A 14,248-nucleotide genomic window follows, 5' to 3' on the forward strand; every position below is an offset into this window, starting at 1 on the left:
CATTGCTTTTTCGATGATGAACACGGCTGTTTTGACTTGATTTGCCTTTCTTGCTTGACTACTTTGGCTGACTTGACTGCTTTGCATGGCTTGATTGGCTTGACTGACTTGTCTGCTTTGACTGATTTGACTGCTTTGATTGTCTCGACTGCTTTGATTTGAAGATGGAGACTGCCCTTTTTGGCGGTGACTACTGACTTGACATGACTGCTCGAAGGACCATGAAAAGAGGGCTTTTCCCTAAACTTTTTTTTCCTACTACCCTATAGCAGCCTCACTATAGGTTTGAGACAAGGTGACTTGGCCATAGTAGGTTGAGCAATGAAAGACTACTACTATTTATATCAATCTTAAGATAACAGTTCGTGGTAATTATAAAAATCAAGATGAGCAACGTAATCATAATTTTAACTATTTGCTTATTACGACCTTGCGAACCTGTAACAAACGTGAGCTTAAAACCCATCGCAAACACCTTGATCGACTAACATAAACAATTTTATATAATTATGCATGGATACTCAAAGCTACCAAGAAATGTAAAAATACTAAAAAATGTCGCTTAGACATCCTGTGATCTCGACTGCGCGTTCGGCCGATCTCGAACCCCTAGATTTTTTTCTTTCGAATTATCTGAAAAGATAAGTTTATAAAACAGCTGTTTGTAATAGCGAACAGTACCCATACACAAGCTATGCTCAAAGTATTCCAAATTATTTAAAGGCCACGGTGTTTTCTTTATATTGAAACAACTGATCAAAATTAATCATTGTATATTATTATTAAAGAAAAAATTATAAAAAGGTACCAAATATTTTCTAGCTCAATTCATGGACACGTGTTTAATATACAAAAATAGTTGTTTTGATGTCCTTTACTAACCCTTACATTTTGTCGGTATGGTATAATAGTATTATTTAATGAAATATTTTTCTATAGGTTGAGAGATACCCACGTATCCTCCGCCTCCCCGTCCCACTCGATTCTGCGCCGTGGAAGTACCTCCAGCACCGATTTTTCTGAAACATATCACACCACCAGCCGAAACGATGATCCATTACGACCGAGTATTACCAATACGACTAAAACCGTGAGCAAGAAAACAGTACCGTTGAAGGATGGAAGGGGTACAGAAACTATAGAATCTAGTGAAACCAAGAGTATTACGAAAAGTAGTTATAGTAGGGGCGGTAATAGTCCAAGTGTCAAATTCTACGAGGCAGGCAGACCGGTGGTTGTTGAGGTTAGAAACAGTTATAGCAGGAAATAAATAGAACAATTGTGTTCTTTAGGTTTAGTGATTTTGTACAGCCCAAGACTAGATAGTTGTATTAATATATTTATATGAGTTTTGGCTTAAAAAATGGTGTGTGCTATTAAAATATAGAATATTTGAATAGTCTATATCACAGTTCTTACGAAAAACGTACACATTAACATAGGTCTACGCTACGCTGACTAAATTAAATATAAATTTTCATTATTAATTTAGATATTAGTCAAGTTAAATTTATAGTTAAGTATATTATTTATAAAAGTTTCTCTTTTAATAACTCACACGTAACTGCATACTTCATGTGCCATCTTCTTTATTTTGTAGAATCTTTTAATTTGGAATAAAATTAAATAAAAATATGAAAAAATATAAAAATGTATAAGATAAAAAAATATTTTACCGGAAAAAATTAAACAAAATATAATCTTATAAAAGTTTGTTTTATTTAATGCTATAAGGAATGTATTATTTAAAAGGTTCAAATACCTTTCACAAGACTTCTAGAGGTAACTACAAGTATTACTTAATACAGAAGTTTGTACTGATATATTTATTTATTAACGACCAGTGAAAATTACAAAATATGTAAAATTTTCAATCAAATATCTTAAGAATGGATATATCATAACAATATAATATGTATTTATTTACTTATCAACAGTAAATTATTTAACATATTTAAATTTGGAATAATATATAATAAATTTATGTACCTTATTAACTAAGTGGGTCCTTATTAATAACTAACACTTATCTATCCTAACAAGTTAATAGTACGTAATAATTCTAAATAATTTACTTTAAATTACCTTAGGGATTGATGGATTTGAAGATTATACTTGTTGAAGTTTCTTTGCATTCTATCAATTGGACTATACATGTCATTTTTAGTACGATGAAACGCGTTAAAATTTATAAAAAAACATTAATTACCTAAATAGGATCTGCTGCATTTATTTTTACCTTTTGTACATGATACCATAACAACAATTATTTAAAATCAACGCTTATCAATGTCAATTCTCAATGTCATGTTTAAAAATTTCATAGCTTACAATTTTTAAACATTTATTGCTAATGGAAAACTTTACCAATCAAGAATTGGCGGATATGCATTTGACATACGGAGCAACAAACTGCAATGCACGAGCAGCATCGCGGTTGTATCATGAACGTTATCCCGAACGACAGCATCCTGGATACAAAAAGTTTATTGCGGTTCATCGGCGGCTCGCTGAGACAGGCATGTTTAAGACCAAGATGCATGATACTGGTGTCGCTCGAACCGTAAGAACGGTCGAATTTGAAGAAGAGGTACTTCAGCGAGTTGCCGATGAACCATCAAATAGCACACGTGATGTCGCTAAGAATATGAATACAAGTAACGCTTCTGTCTGGCGGTTACTACACGAGCAACAACTCCATCCTCACCACTTCCAGAAAGTTCAAGGTATGACTGCAGCCGATTATCATCCTAGAGTTCAATTTTGTCGATGGCTTCTGAATCACATCATTGCACAACCAAATTTTTTACGATATGTTTTGTGGACCAATGAAGCCTCTTTCACAAGAGACGGTATTTTTAATAGTAGGAATAGTCATGATTAGGACGAAGAACATCCTTATGCAATTTTTCCAAGAAAACATCAGAATCGTTGGTCTATCAACGTATGGGCAGACATTGTTGATGATTATTTAATTGGGCCATACCTTCTACCGGAACGGATAACAGGACCTATTTATCTGCATTTCTTGGAGGAAGTTCTCCCAGAACTCCTTGAAAATGTTCCAGTAAACGCTAGACAGCAAATGTGGTTCCAGCATGATGGTGCGCCGGTTCACTTTGCTGTACAAGTACGCGAGTATTTGGCTCAGCGGTTTGGGCACAGTTGGATTGCCAGAGGTGGGGCAGTCTCTTGGCCTCTAAGGTCACCCGATTTAATGTCGCTCGATTGTTTCTTGTGGGGACATGTAAAGTCTTTAGTCTACGAAACTCCAGTAGAATCAGAGCTAGACTTAATTGGACGAATAACAGCAGCATTTGAAATCATTCAAAACGAGGATCAAATTTTTAGTGTAGTCCGCCGAAATCATGTGCGGCGTTTAAATCTGTATATTGAGGTTGGAGGAAGACATTTTGAATAATTGTTGATGGTAATGGTAATGGTATCATATACAAAAGGTAAAAATAAATGCATCAGATCCTATTTAGGTAATTAAAATTTTTTCTAAATTTAAACGCGTCTTAGGGCCATAGTGGCGTAGTGACACATTTCCGGTGTCACTGTTCATGGGTTCTTATACTCAAATTGATTCTACTGTTGCAGTGAACAACCCTTAGAAGTTTGATCCCATAGTTCTGAAACACCCTGTATAAATGTTTTGAACGGGTTCTGTAAGATGTTTGAAATGTCACTTTTCCTAAAAACTGCAGTTAATTGAACCATTTAAAATTTGTAAAAGAAGCCTTCATACTGTGGGGGTGAGAGCAATACATTTATGAGAGAAAAATGAACATCCCATAAGCTGTTCATTCCTTTCTTCTATATACTTGAGCTGCCCGTCACTACCGTTACCGGCCGATAACTTTGACAAGGTTTTACGGGATTAGTTACTTAATTTGAAGTATACACATACGCATACATTAGTGAAGTATATCTCACGTCTGGATCCTCGTTCATTTTTAGGAGGGGAATGGGGAATTTTGGTGTTAGCGAGCAGACATATTTTTAGATATGGGGTCATTCAAAATTTACTTAGAGAAGTGATATTGATATGAGTATTTAAATAACTAGTGTATAACTATGTAAAGTCATGCTAATGCCTGAACACATAATTTATTCTACAAAATCTTAAGGAAATCAATATTACAAGAGCCACGGCATACTTATTATCTGTATGATAATTGCGCAGAGGAATCTTAGGTTTAAACGGAGAAGTTCTTAAAAAGAAAACTGAATATTTTCAATTTCAATAAAATGAACATCATGAAATGGTGACTAGACTTGAGATGCATATTCCATGATAGACCACCAGACATACAAAAAATTTAAAACCTCAAAAAATTTGCATGAAAAATCAGAACTAAATCTAGTAAGTGAGTAATAAAATCAAAGTTTATAACCACGTTGCAGCATATTACTTCTATGATCACAAAAAGATAATTTAGAATCCAACAGTACTCCAAGATCCTTTACGAGTTCCACCCTTCTTAACAACTTCAATATTATAATCATATATAATTGAAGCTTAAATTCTTCACAGACTACATGACTGCTTTCATTTCCATAAAAAACTAAAACAAATAATAGGTAGTAACAAAAATAAAACGGTAATAAAACAAATACTCACAAATGATCAAGAAAGGCTTATTTTAAATCAGGAAGAAATTAAGCAGAATGTTAAAATATGCAACAACCATTTTTCACGATAACTGGGAAGGTACCGTGCAAACCTAGTATATTGACACTCAGTCGATAGTAATTCGAGTAAATATTGTGTCTACTCGCAAAGACCACAAATTAAGAGCAGACTAAATTATCTAAATACATTGTGAATTGAGCCATATAGTCTCACAAGCTTACAAGATTGGTAATATATTGGACTAGTTTTGAGAATGGTTGGAATTTGAAGTTGGATAAAATCGCCACCTGAAATATTTGCTTTTCATATAATGGCATTTAGAATGCATTCAGATATTACTTCTTGCTTGTCGAGCATATGCAATTGAAAGTCAAGTTACTATAGAAAAATAATCTGATAATTCCGGATTACTAAAGATTAAATTAGGATTTATTAAAGTTGAAGAATATACCAACACATGAATTTATTATTAGAACCATAACCATAATATTTTAGAGGTAAATAGACTTCATTTGAAATTTGTAAACCTAACCACAATAAATCTTAACGTGTACTATAAAGCAGAAACTGCTGATCACCTTAAAATATTATCCATTTTTACTGAAATGAGAGGTCCAACGATCATTCGGTTCAAAGTAGAGGAAGCGGAAAGACTGTTAAAGAATGGTAAAAGTACAAGACACGATAACATTATGCTAAAGTACTAAAACAACTGTATATGCAGTATTTACTACGTCTATTTATTAGAATATAAGACTTCCACAAACTACTGGAGATCAACTTCTGTTTTCATTCGTAAGAAAAGTACCCCCCAAAGAGTATAAAGACTTATTAGCCATGCACTTAAGGCTTTCTTCAGAATAATTTATCGTAGGATACATAATAACATAATAAATGGGAATAGAATGGGCGGTGAGACGCAGTTCGATTCCACTAGGGGACTGGGAACAAGAGAATCTTTGTTCGCTAAGCTTCCGGTACAAAAACCAGTATGGTCGACAATGTCAAACATGATTTACTTAGAGCAATAGATGAGAAGGATGTTCATATCATAAAACAACTATATAGAAACCAGACGGCCGAGGTGAATATACACGACACAATATCCCACAATATCCAACGTAACCAAGGGAGTTGTGCGCTAGGGCTGTATTTTGTCTCCGATGATTTTTTACATATATGTCCAAAAAGTATTTTAGATTGCCCTCGAAAATAAACGCAGGTATCAAGCAAGCTGAATGGAAGGCTCATCACTATTATTATTATATATATATTATACGCCGACGATACTATGGTGTTGGCCTCTACTTGGATTTTCTTTACTTTGAAACTGACATTTAGTTTACATATATACAGGTTAATCAAAATGATGCGTGTCTACTTAACTAACTAGAATATTTCTTAAGAACTAAGGAAATGGCTACTTTTTGCAAAGAGCAGGTGGCCTTTGCGTGGAGTGTGGTGGGTTTGTCAGGCTGTCACAGGGTGTATGCTTTGCAGCAGCATTTGAAACTGCTGCTGCATTGAGGCGAAGAACGCTTGCAACATGGCGCTCGGGTCTGTACCTAGCGGAGGGGGGACGGCAGTTGCGGCTTGTAACGGAGCTGTGGAGGGTGCGGTGAGGCGGCTGTTGTCCTGGGTACCCCAGGTAAACGGGCGATCCCGTCTGGCAGCTTTTGCCTTTAGGATCTGCTTCGGATTCCTGGGGCATCCCAGGTAGTTGGCGGTGTGTGGGCCTCCACAATTGGCACATGTGGCCGGCTGGTCGCGTGGTTTGGTGTACTCGGCGGTGGCATGAAGTTAGCCACACTTCACGCACTTGTGTGCCGCCGTGCACCTGGTCTGGGCGTGTCCGTGGACGCAAGGTCCTCGGAGGACGATGTACAGTCTTCTCTCCTCTGGCAGGGAGAAGGAGTGGAACGGCACTTTTGAGGAGTCCAGATAGTCCTGGGTAACTCTGTAGTCCGTGATGGTCTGTGGGTGAAATTTTATGCCGTCACGAGTATTGACGACATGGCCATGTTGTACTCCTTTTGACTTCAGAGCGGCGGCGACATCTTCGAATTTCTCCTTCTCCCTTATTACGATGGGAGGGATCTTGGTTCTGCGGGTTGGTGAAACGGGCTCGGGTCTGGGCTCAGGTGGAGCGTTCCTGAACCCAGCTCTGGAGGTGAAGGGAGCTTGGTCGGGTTGCGCGATGGCTCGCGTCTTCCTCGGGGCCGTCTCTGGGTCTGAGGTTTTCCTCCTCTTCCTCCTGCTGACGTCAGGTTGGAACCCGTAGTCTTCGTCCTGGAGGCCTGCTGGACTCACAGGGCAGGAACTAGACTCCTGTGATCTTTGAGTTTTCAACTATGTTAAAAACTCAAAGGTGTCCTACCCAAGACACATCCTGAGAGGGCCTCGAAGCTGTTCCTACAGAGCAAGATGGAAGGCCGAACCGGTTGAACACAACACTCGTAGTTCCGAAACATCAGGAATTAGAGCGGGGGGTTGCCAGATGTGGCAACACTATTTCGTCTGACAGGAGAAAACACCCTTACAATTATTTAAGAAATATGCGAAAGATCGTCAACGTGCAGGATGCATATGGGACATTAATAAGAAGAAGAAATGGAGGTTTAGAGTTAGCAACCTATGTACAATGATACTTGATACAATGATCAAAATTTTAAAAAATGAACATTGACCAATTAAAAAGAGAAATTAATATCATTTATCGACATAAATCAGTCTAAACATATTTAAATTATTAACATAAAAAAATTTAAGTCGCATTGTGAAAGCAATAATATGTCATTAAAAGACAAAATATAAACAAAATAGAGTCTAAATAAGAGCATTGCCGTACCCATAAGATAAAAATATTTTGATTAAAAAAAAAATTCACTATTTTCTAACGGTAAGAAAACTCGTTAGCCATTTAATGATACAATCTCCCAATCCATATGCTCGCAATGTATCCAACAATATCGTGTTATTAACTTTATCGAAGGCTCTTGAGAAGTCTGAGAAGTGTAAATTTCATCGACTTGCGCACCTTTCCCAAATGCACTCAACTTGCAGTCTTTCCAAAAACAAGTAATTGGTTCAGTAAAGATTAGATTAGATTAGATTGAAATTAGATTGAAAGCCAGAACAGCATGTTCATCAACAATATGCTCTTACATGTCCACACCAAAAGCTGCAACAAGTGCTTCCAGAAGTTTTAATGTAACAAATTAACCACAGAATCCTCTGTAATAATTTAATACACTATACCAGTCACTTACTTTAAAAAACTGCAAGTTTCAGACAAAATAAATAGCCTAAAAAGTGGAACTCTGATACTATACTATACGATACGATACTGATCTGATACGATACTTTACTGAACTGTACTATCTGAACCAAATGATGTTCTTGTTTTAAAATTTTCAATTTCATTAAAATAATCCTCAATACTTACAAGAAACATCAACAGTATTAAAAAGGCGAGAGTAATAATAAAGAATTAAAATAAACCATAGAAAAATAATCAGAAAATAAATTAGCAATTGCAACATCGCCATCGTGGTATCTACGACTTCTCCAGTACATATCGCTTGGAATCCCGAATGAATTCTCCCAGTATTATGACCATGCCTCCATGTTCTGTATTTTTAATCAAACATTCTTCTGTTCTTGCAATGTAATTTTGATAACACGTATTTCCAAAGAAGTTAGATTTAATTTTAATATGCAAACTTCTTTAAATATGAATTCTTTCAACTAAAAAGAAAAATGCATTGGAAAATTCATATTTTTAATTTTTTTCATGGGAATTAAAATAGAAACATATAATATTATTATATAACACCATAAAGTTGATTTACAGAGGCGATAGCATCGATACTATCTAAATATTTATCCCAATTTATAGATGCATAGTAATTATTCAACAAAGTATGGTTACAGTTCTTGATAGGTTTTGCACTTCAGAATCCAATAACAAATCAGAGGAATATGAAAAGCGATTATTGCTGGTATTTAATGAAAGGATATATAGCTTCACTGACAGTTTGTTTCTTTTTTAATAAGGAAAACAGAAATTGACAAAGATCCCAACATTGGTTGATGGGATTTAGTACGCCGACGATCACGTTATTAATAATACAAAAAAAATATATTAAAAAAGAATTGCCCGGCATAGTTATAATTCAAACGCATTTTAGCAATGATAATAAATTTTTAATAAAGCACTTTTAAAGTTAAAGGAAATATAATCTGGCGCCAATTTTTTTTTTGCAAAAAGTTTAAATTAAATCAATTTACGCAAATCGGAGAATGTTTACTATTTTTCCTTGGACCATTGCCAGAGTATAAAATTTGCTATTCATAAGCTGCCTCGTGATAAGACTGATGGAATGACGTAACATCCTAATAATATATTCTTCACAAATAAAAAAAAGTCGATATTTTTGTGTGCGCGCATTAGAGAATATGCAACGAAAATTTTCGTGTTCTCGGGTATTTTGTAGAAAAAAACGGTATTTTACCGTTTACTCGGGTATTTTACCCTTTTGAGTCGTTCATATCCTATTTGGTGTTTGGCTTCGCCTTCGCCCAGGACTGTCGCCCTGGTCGCGGGTTAAATGCTTCACCGAAGCATAGAATGTGAAGAGTGGTTTCTTCATCTTCCTCAGAATCACAACAACGCGGTGTATCTAGTTTTACGATTTTGTGTAGGTGTGGGCCTGTGAGCAGTTCTGCTACCTTTTGCAGTTCTTGCCTGGAGTAGCCCAGTATGTTCTTGCTTTGGTAGTTTTGGTAGCTCTTCCCAGTAGTTTTGTGCTTAAGTTCCAGCTAGTGCCTGATATCCCTTTTCCATATTTTATCGATGACATAGCATGTTGGTTCTGAGCCTATGAGTCTGGTGCTAGCCCCTTTTATTGCAAGTTCAATTTTCCTTTTTGTAGCACCATATTAAGTAATAGGATTATCTCTGGCTTATTTTGCTTTGGCTATGTCTTCTGTGAGACCTCCGAGCAGTTTTATACACTCTTTGATCTAGTCTGAAACTATCCTAAAGCATTTGTTGCTACCTGGTACCCTGTAATGATTGTGAAGGTTCGACCCCTTGACGCCTCTTCTCTAATCACTTGGACACAGGTCTGGATTCCCATTATGTTTGCCTGTAAATCTGATACTTCCAGGCTCAGGTTCAGCATGAGTTGCCTTGTCCTGTTGTCCATCATCTAGAACGTCCACTGCTATCCTGATCTTCGATTGCATGGCTGCAGTGAATATGGCATTGTGTCCAACTTTCGTTATGATCTTTATTTAATAATAGCCTTTTTGCTTCAGGTTTTCTAGTGTTTCGAATCTCGGACACGTTTTTTTTGTGTTTTCTTGAGTGTCTCAATAACAGTATTCTTTTCTGCCGCATATATTGGTAACATATATTGGTATATATTGGCCACCATATTGGTGCTACGTATGTAATTATGGATTTAAGCACAGTTGTGTATACCCAGAGTATTATCTTTGGTGATGTGCCATGATCTACCGAACCGTTTCTCCAATGCACAAAGTTTTCGTTAGATATACTGTCTCTCCAGTTGTGTTAGCAGGCTGTCCGATATAGTTATAGAATTACTTCTATTTAAAGGGAAATTTCAGCAGGAATAAATGATCAACGGGCCTTGAGCGTAGTAAGGGACAATTTTCAGGACAATGCCGACCACGAGAAAATAAAATCGGGAGAAAACCTAGACTCACCAGACCTAGCACCCTTACTAGAAGATCGGAACAATGAGTGTATTGATAAAGGACTTGTTAAACTTAGAACAGAGTTTAAAAGGGCAATGGCAAAGTATAAAAGCATAAACCTCTCAACAAGACCAGCTCTTCCTAGAGTTAACTTTTTCCGTAAATTGGCTATTCTTCTTAATGCTTCCAACTTAATTATACCTGATTATATTCTTTCGGTTACGACACTTGAACAGCTTCATCTAATAATCTACTATGCGGCTACCACTGTTATTAAAACCTTGGGAATAAAAATAATAAATAACTAGCAAAGTATTACACGTAATGAAAGACCGATACCGCCTTGGGAAAGAAGACTACTAAAAAAGATTGAAGATACTAGGAAAGACATTGGCCAGCTAAAGGAATACATCGGATGTATCAGAACCAGAAAAGTACAAGAAAGAGTAGAGAACATAATGCGTCAGACCCAACAACATACACAGGTCTCTTAAAAAGATATAAACAAGATAATATACTTTTTGAAGCAATTTTATCGAAAGCTTAATTATACTGCTCCAAGAAATACTGCCATTAGCAATTACTCCACTAAAGAAAACATAGAGGAGTTCTGTGGCACTTAATTATCAACGACTAGTGGATGCAACTTCACTACTGAATGGCTGGATGAATAACAAGTGTCAAACATATAATCAAATGGCATTTTTATTATTTTCAGTTGAGATGTTATTAACGTCATAAAAAAGCTACATAACTGGAAAGATTCGAGCCCAGATCACGTCCAAAATTACTGGATTAAGAAATTGGGGTCAACACATCAACAACTGGCCGACCTTCTAAACAGCGCAATCCTTAGAATATGCTCAATTTTTTAACTCTTATCCAAGGTTTGCCAAAACACCCAAATTTGGCTAAATATCCATAATTGCCAATAACAAGCTTACTCACACTCTATAAACTAATTACATATCGCAATATAGAACGTATTTACAGACATTATGGCCAGAATAACATCATAGCAGCTCAACAGACAGAAGGTACCAGAGGTGCCATGGGGTGTAGCTAATTATCGACTCCGTAGGCATTTAGTAATCAAGCATTTAACAACAAGAGAAACTTTTTCGCAGCATACATTGACTACCGAAAAGCATTTGCTGCAGTTCCACATAAATGGCTTATTAATGTATTTAAATTGTACAAAATAGATAGTCATATAATTTCCTTTCTAGAACTCACTATGGTATCTTGACGAATTTTAAAAAAAAACTTCAGGTGCCGAACGGTATGCATTGGAACTGATATGATTCATATTCATAGGGGTATATTCCACGGAGATGCATTAAGTCCACTTTGGTTCTGCATTCCGATAGACCCACTCTCTAGCCAACTCAAATCAACTATAGGTAGGGAATTGGCCTAAACAAGAATAATAGAGAACTAACAAGAGTAAACCATCTACTTTATATGCATGATTTAAAAATTTTTGCGGTAACACGAAAACAACTAGAACAAATGCTTAAAATAGTGGAAAAGTTCTATAAGAATAACCTTTGGACTATATAAGTGCCGAACTGTGAACATTATTAAGGGTAAACTACAACCAGGTGATTTTCAGATAGAAAACGGTCAGATAATTAATGCTATGGATGAAGAAGAATTCTATAAATATCTAGGAATAAAGCAGACGCAAAGAATATACCATAGAAATGGAAAGAATGATTTAACTACTAAGCTCACTACAAGAATGCGACAACTCCTTAAAATAAGTCTTAATAAAAGAAACTTATTTAAAGCTATTAAAACATATGGAGTCACTTCACTAACTTATTCTTTTGGTATTATAAGATAAACTAAAATGGACATCAAGAACAAAGAAAAGCAAAAAAAGCCTAAAACACTAACGAAAGCCTATAAGCATCATCCGCGCAGTGCCGCAGAACGAACTACGCTACTTTGTCGGAGGAAGAGGAATGGCTGACATAGGAAAGCAGCTGACTCAGCAAATTAGCAACTTGCGATAATTTTTCTTAAGAAACGCTGAAACATCAGACATCCATCATGTCGTATGTGAAACAGACGACTCAACACCACATAAACTCCAGGAGCTTGAAATACACTTTGCAAGAAAAAATGCAAATTTAGATGGGAAAGCCACTACATGGAAGGCATACTGACGAAGTTCAGCAAGATATGTCGACATAGCGGCGTCGAACTACTGGTTGATTTCGTGACAGCTTTTTCCCGAAACTGAAGGGTTGCTTGTGGCTATCTAAGATCATTAACAAGAAATAATTTTTAAAGTTTGCCGTAAATTTAGGTACGAATGTGACACAACGGAGTCCATTTAGCATATCACCAGTGGATATCAAACTTTTGCATCAACGGAATATAAAGAACGGCATGATTTAGTTGCAAAGATACTGCATCAAAAGCTCATAGAAAAACTAAACCTCTTATTAGCAGCCCAGGTACCATATTATAACTATAAGCCGAAACCCGTTCTTGAAAATGAGCAACACAAATTGTTTTGAGACCGCACTGTACTTACAGACCAAGGAGTAAATAACAATAGGCCTGACCTAATACTAATTGATAAAATTTCGAGGAAGACAACCCTTATTGATGTAGCTATTCCTAATAATAACAACCTAAGAGCGAAATATAATGAAAAGATTATTAAGTACAAGGACCTAGAACACCAGATCTGAAGACAATGGGAAATAAGAGGAGTTCAGACAGTTCCAATTCTTCCGTCAACTACAGGAGTAATACCAAACAGCCTGATCGAAACCATAAAACTGCTCTATCTTAAGAAAAGCATCTATAAGCCAAGGCAGAACTCGACGCTATTATCCACAGCTCGAATCGTCAGAAAAATCATTGGAAATGCAGATTACGTCAACTAGTTTAAGAAACATGTAATTTTAGTTTAAGTGTATTATATGTAAATAAAGCTAACGAAGAGAGTCCGATAACATGGAAAGAACTTCATCAGAGCTTCATCCTTCTGATCTGGGATAAGTGAATGTCCACTCTTCGCAGGAAGAAGTGCGATTGCCCTTTGGCATGTAATCTTAAAATATTAATAATAATAATAATAATAATAATATCCAATATCAACTTACATTGCACAAGGACTAACATATTTGCTGCCAAAAGATAACGATACCGAAAATCCTGCAAACTATAGGCCTATCACTTGCCTGCCTACAATCTTTAAACTGCTTAGAGCATGCATTGCAAAAATAATTTATAAGCACTGCGAAGACCACGGAATTATCGCTCTAGAACAAAAAGGCTGCATTAAGAGGTCTCAAGTAAAGAACAGTTACTTATAGACACTGTAATTATGGAACAAGCAATACAGAAGCAGAGAAACTTATACACCGCCTTTATAGATTACCGTAAGGCTTTCGATACTATTCCACACACTTGGCTGCTTAAGATCCTTGAGATTGATAAAGTCGCTCCACCGCTTATCAATTTATTAAAACATATGATGGGTTCCTGGACCACACAGTTGAATCTTAACTGCAGAAATGAAAGATAACAGGGAAAACCTATATAATATTACACATCTAATGAACATAGATGATATCAAAGTCAATGCTGGGACATCAACGCATGTCAACTCATTACTGCGAACAATTGAAATATGTTTCTACGACATTAAAATGAGCTTTGGTATCGATAAATGCAAAACTCAAACAGTTATCAAAGGTAAACACAACACCAACAACTTTGAATTACAAGATGGTAGTCTCATTCAGGCTATGGAAGAAGGGGAAACTTATAAGTACTTAGGCGTACATCAGTCAGCCCATACAGAGCACAAGAAAATGAAGCAGAACCTCCAAAAGGAATATATCAATCGTCTTAAGC

General features: G+C 36.2%; 1 protein-coding gene and 1 long non-coding RNA gene across 7 annotated transcripts in view; one reads left to right on the forward strand and one right to left on the reverse strand.

Moving 5' to 3' along the window:
- LOC126745280 (serine/arginine repetitive matrix protein 1) overlaps positions 1-1,710 on the forward strand; it is a 233,240-nt gene extending 231,530 nt beyond the window's left edge. For all 6 annotated transcript variants that reach the window (XM_050453046.1, XM_050453045.1, XM_050453041.1 and 3 more), the window contains one exon: positions 940-1,710. In XM_050453046.1, coding sequence (XP_050309003.1) covers positions 940-1,270 — 331 coding nt within the window. In that variant the 3' untranslated portion in view covers positions 1,271-1,710. The remainder of the gene's footprint in view (positions 1-939) is intronic.
- Positions 1-14,248, reverse strand: part of LOC126745282 (uncharacterized) — a 46,798-nt gene that overhangs the window by 10,292 nt on the left and 22,258 nt on the right. The gene's annotated exons all lie outside the window — the stretch shown is intronic.

The sequence above is a fragment of the Anthonomus grandis genome, chromosome 15, assembly GCF_022605725.1.
Source record: "Anthonomus grandis grandis chromosome 15, icAntGran1.3, whole genome shotgun sequence".
Taxonomy (NCBI): Eukaryota; Metazoa; Arthropoda; class Insecta; order Coleoptera; family Curculionidae; genus Anthonomus; species Anthonomus grandis.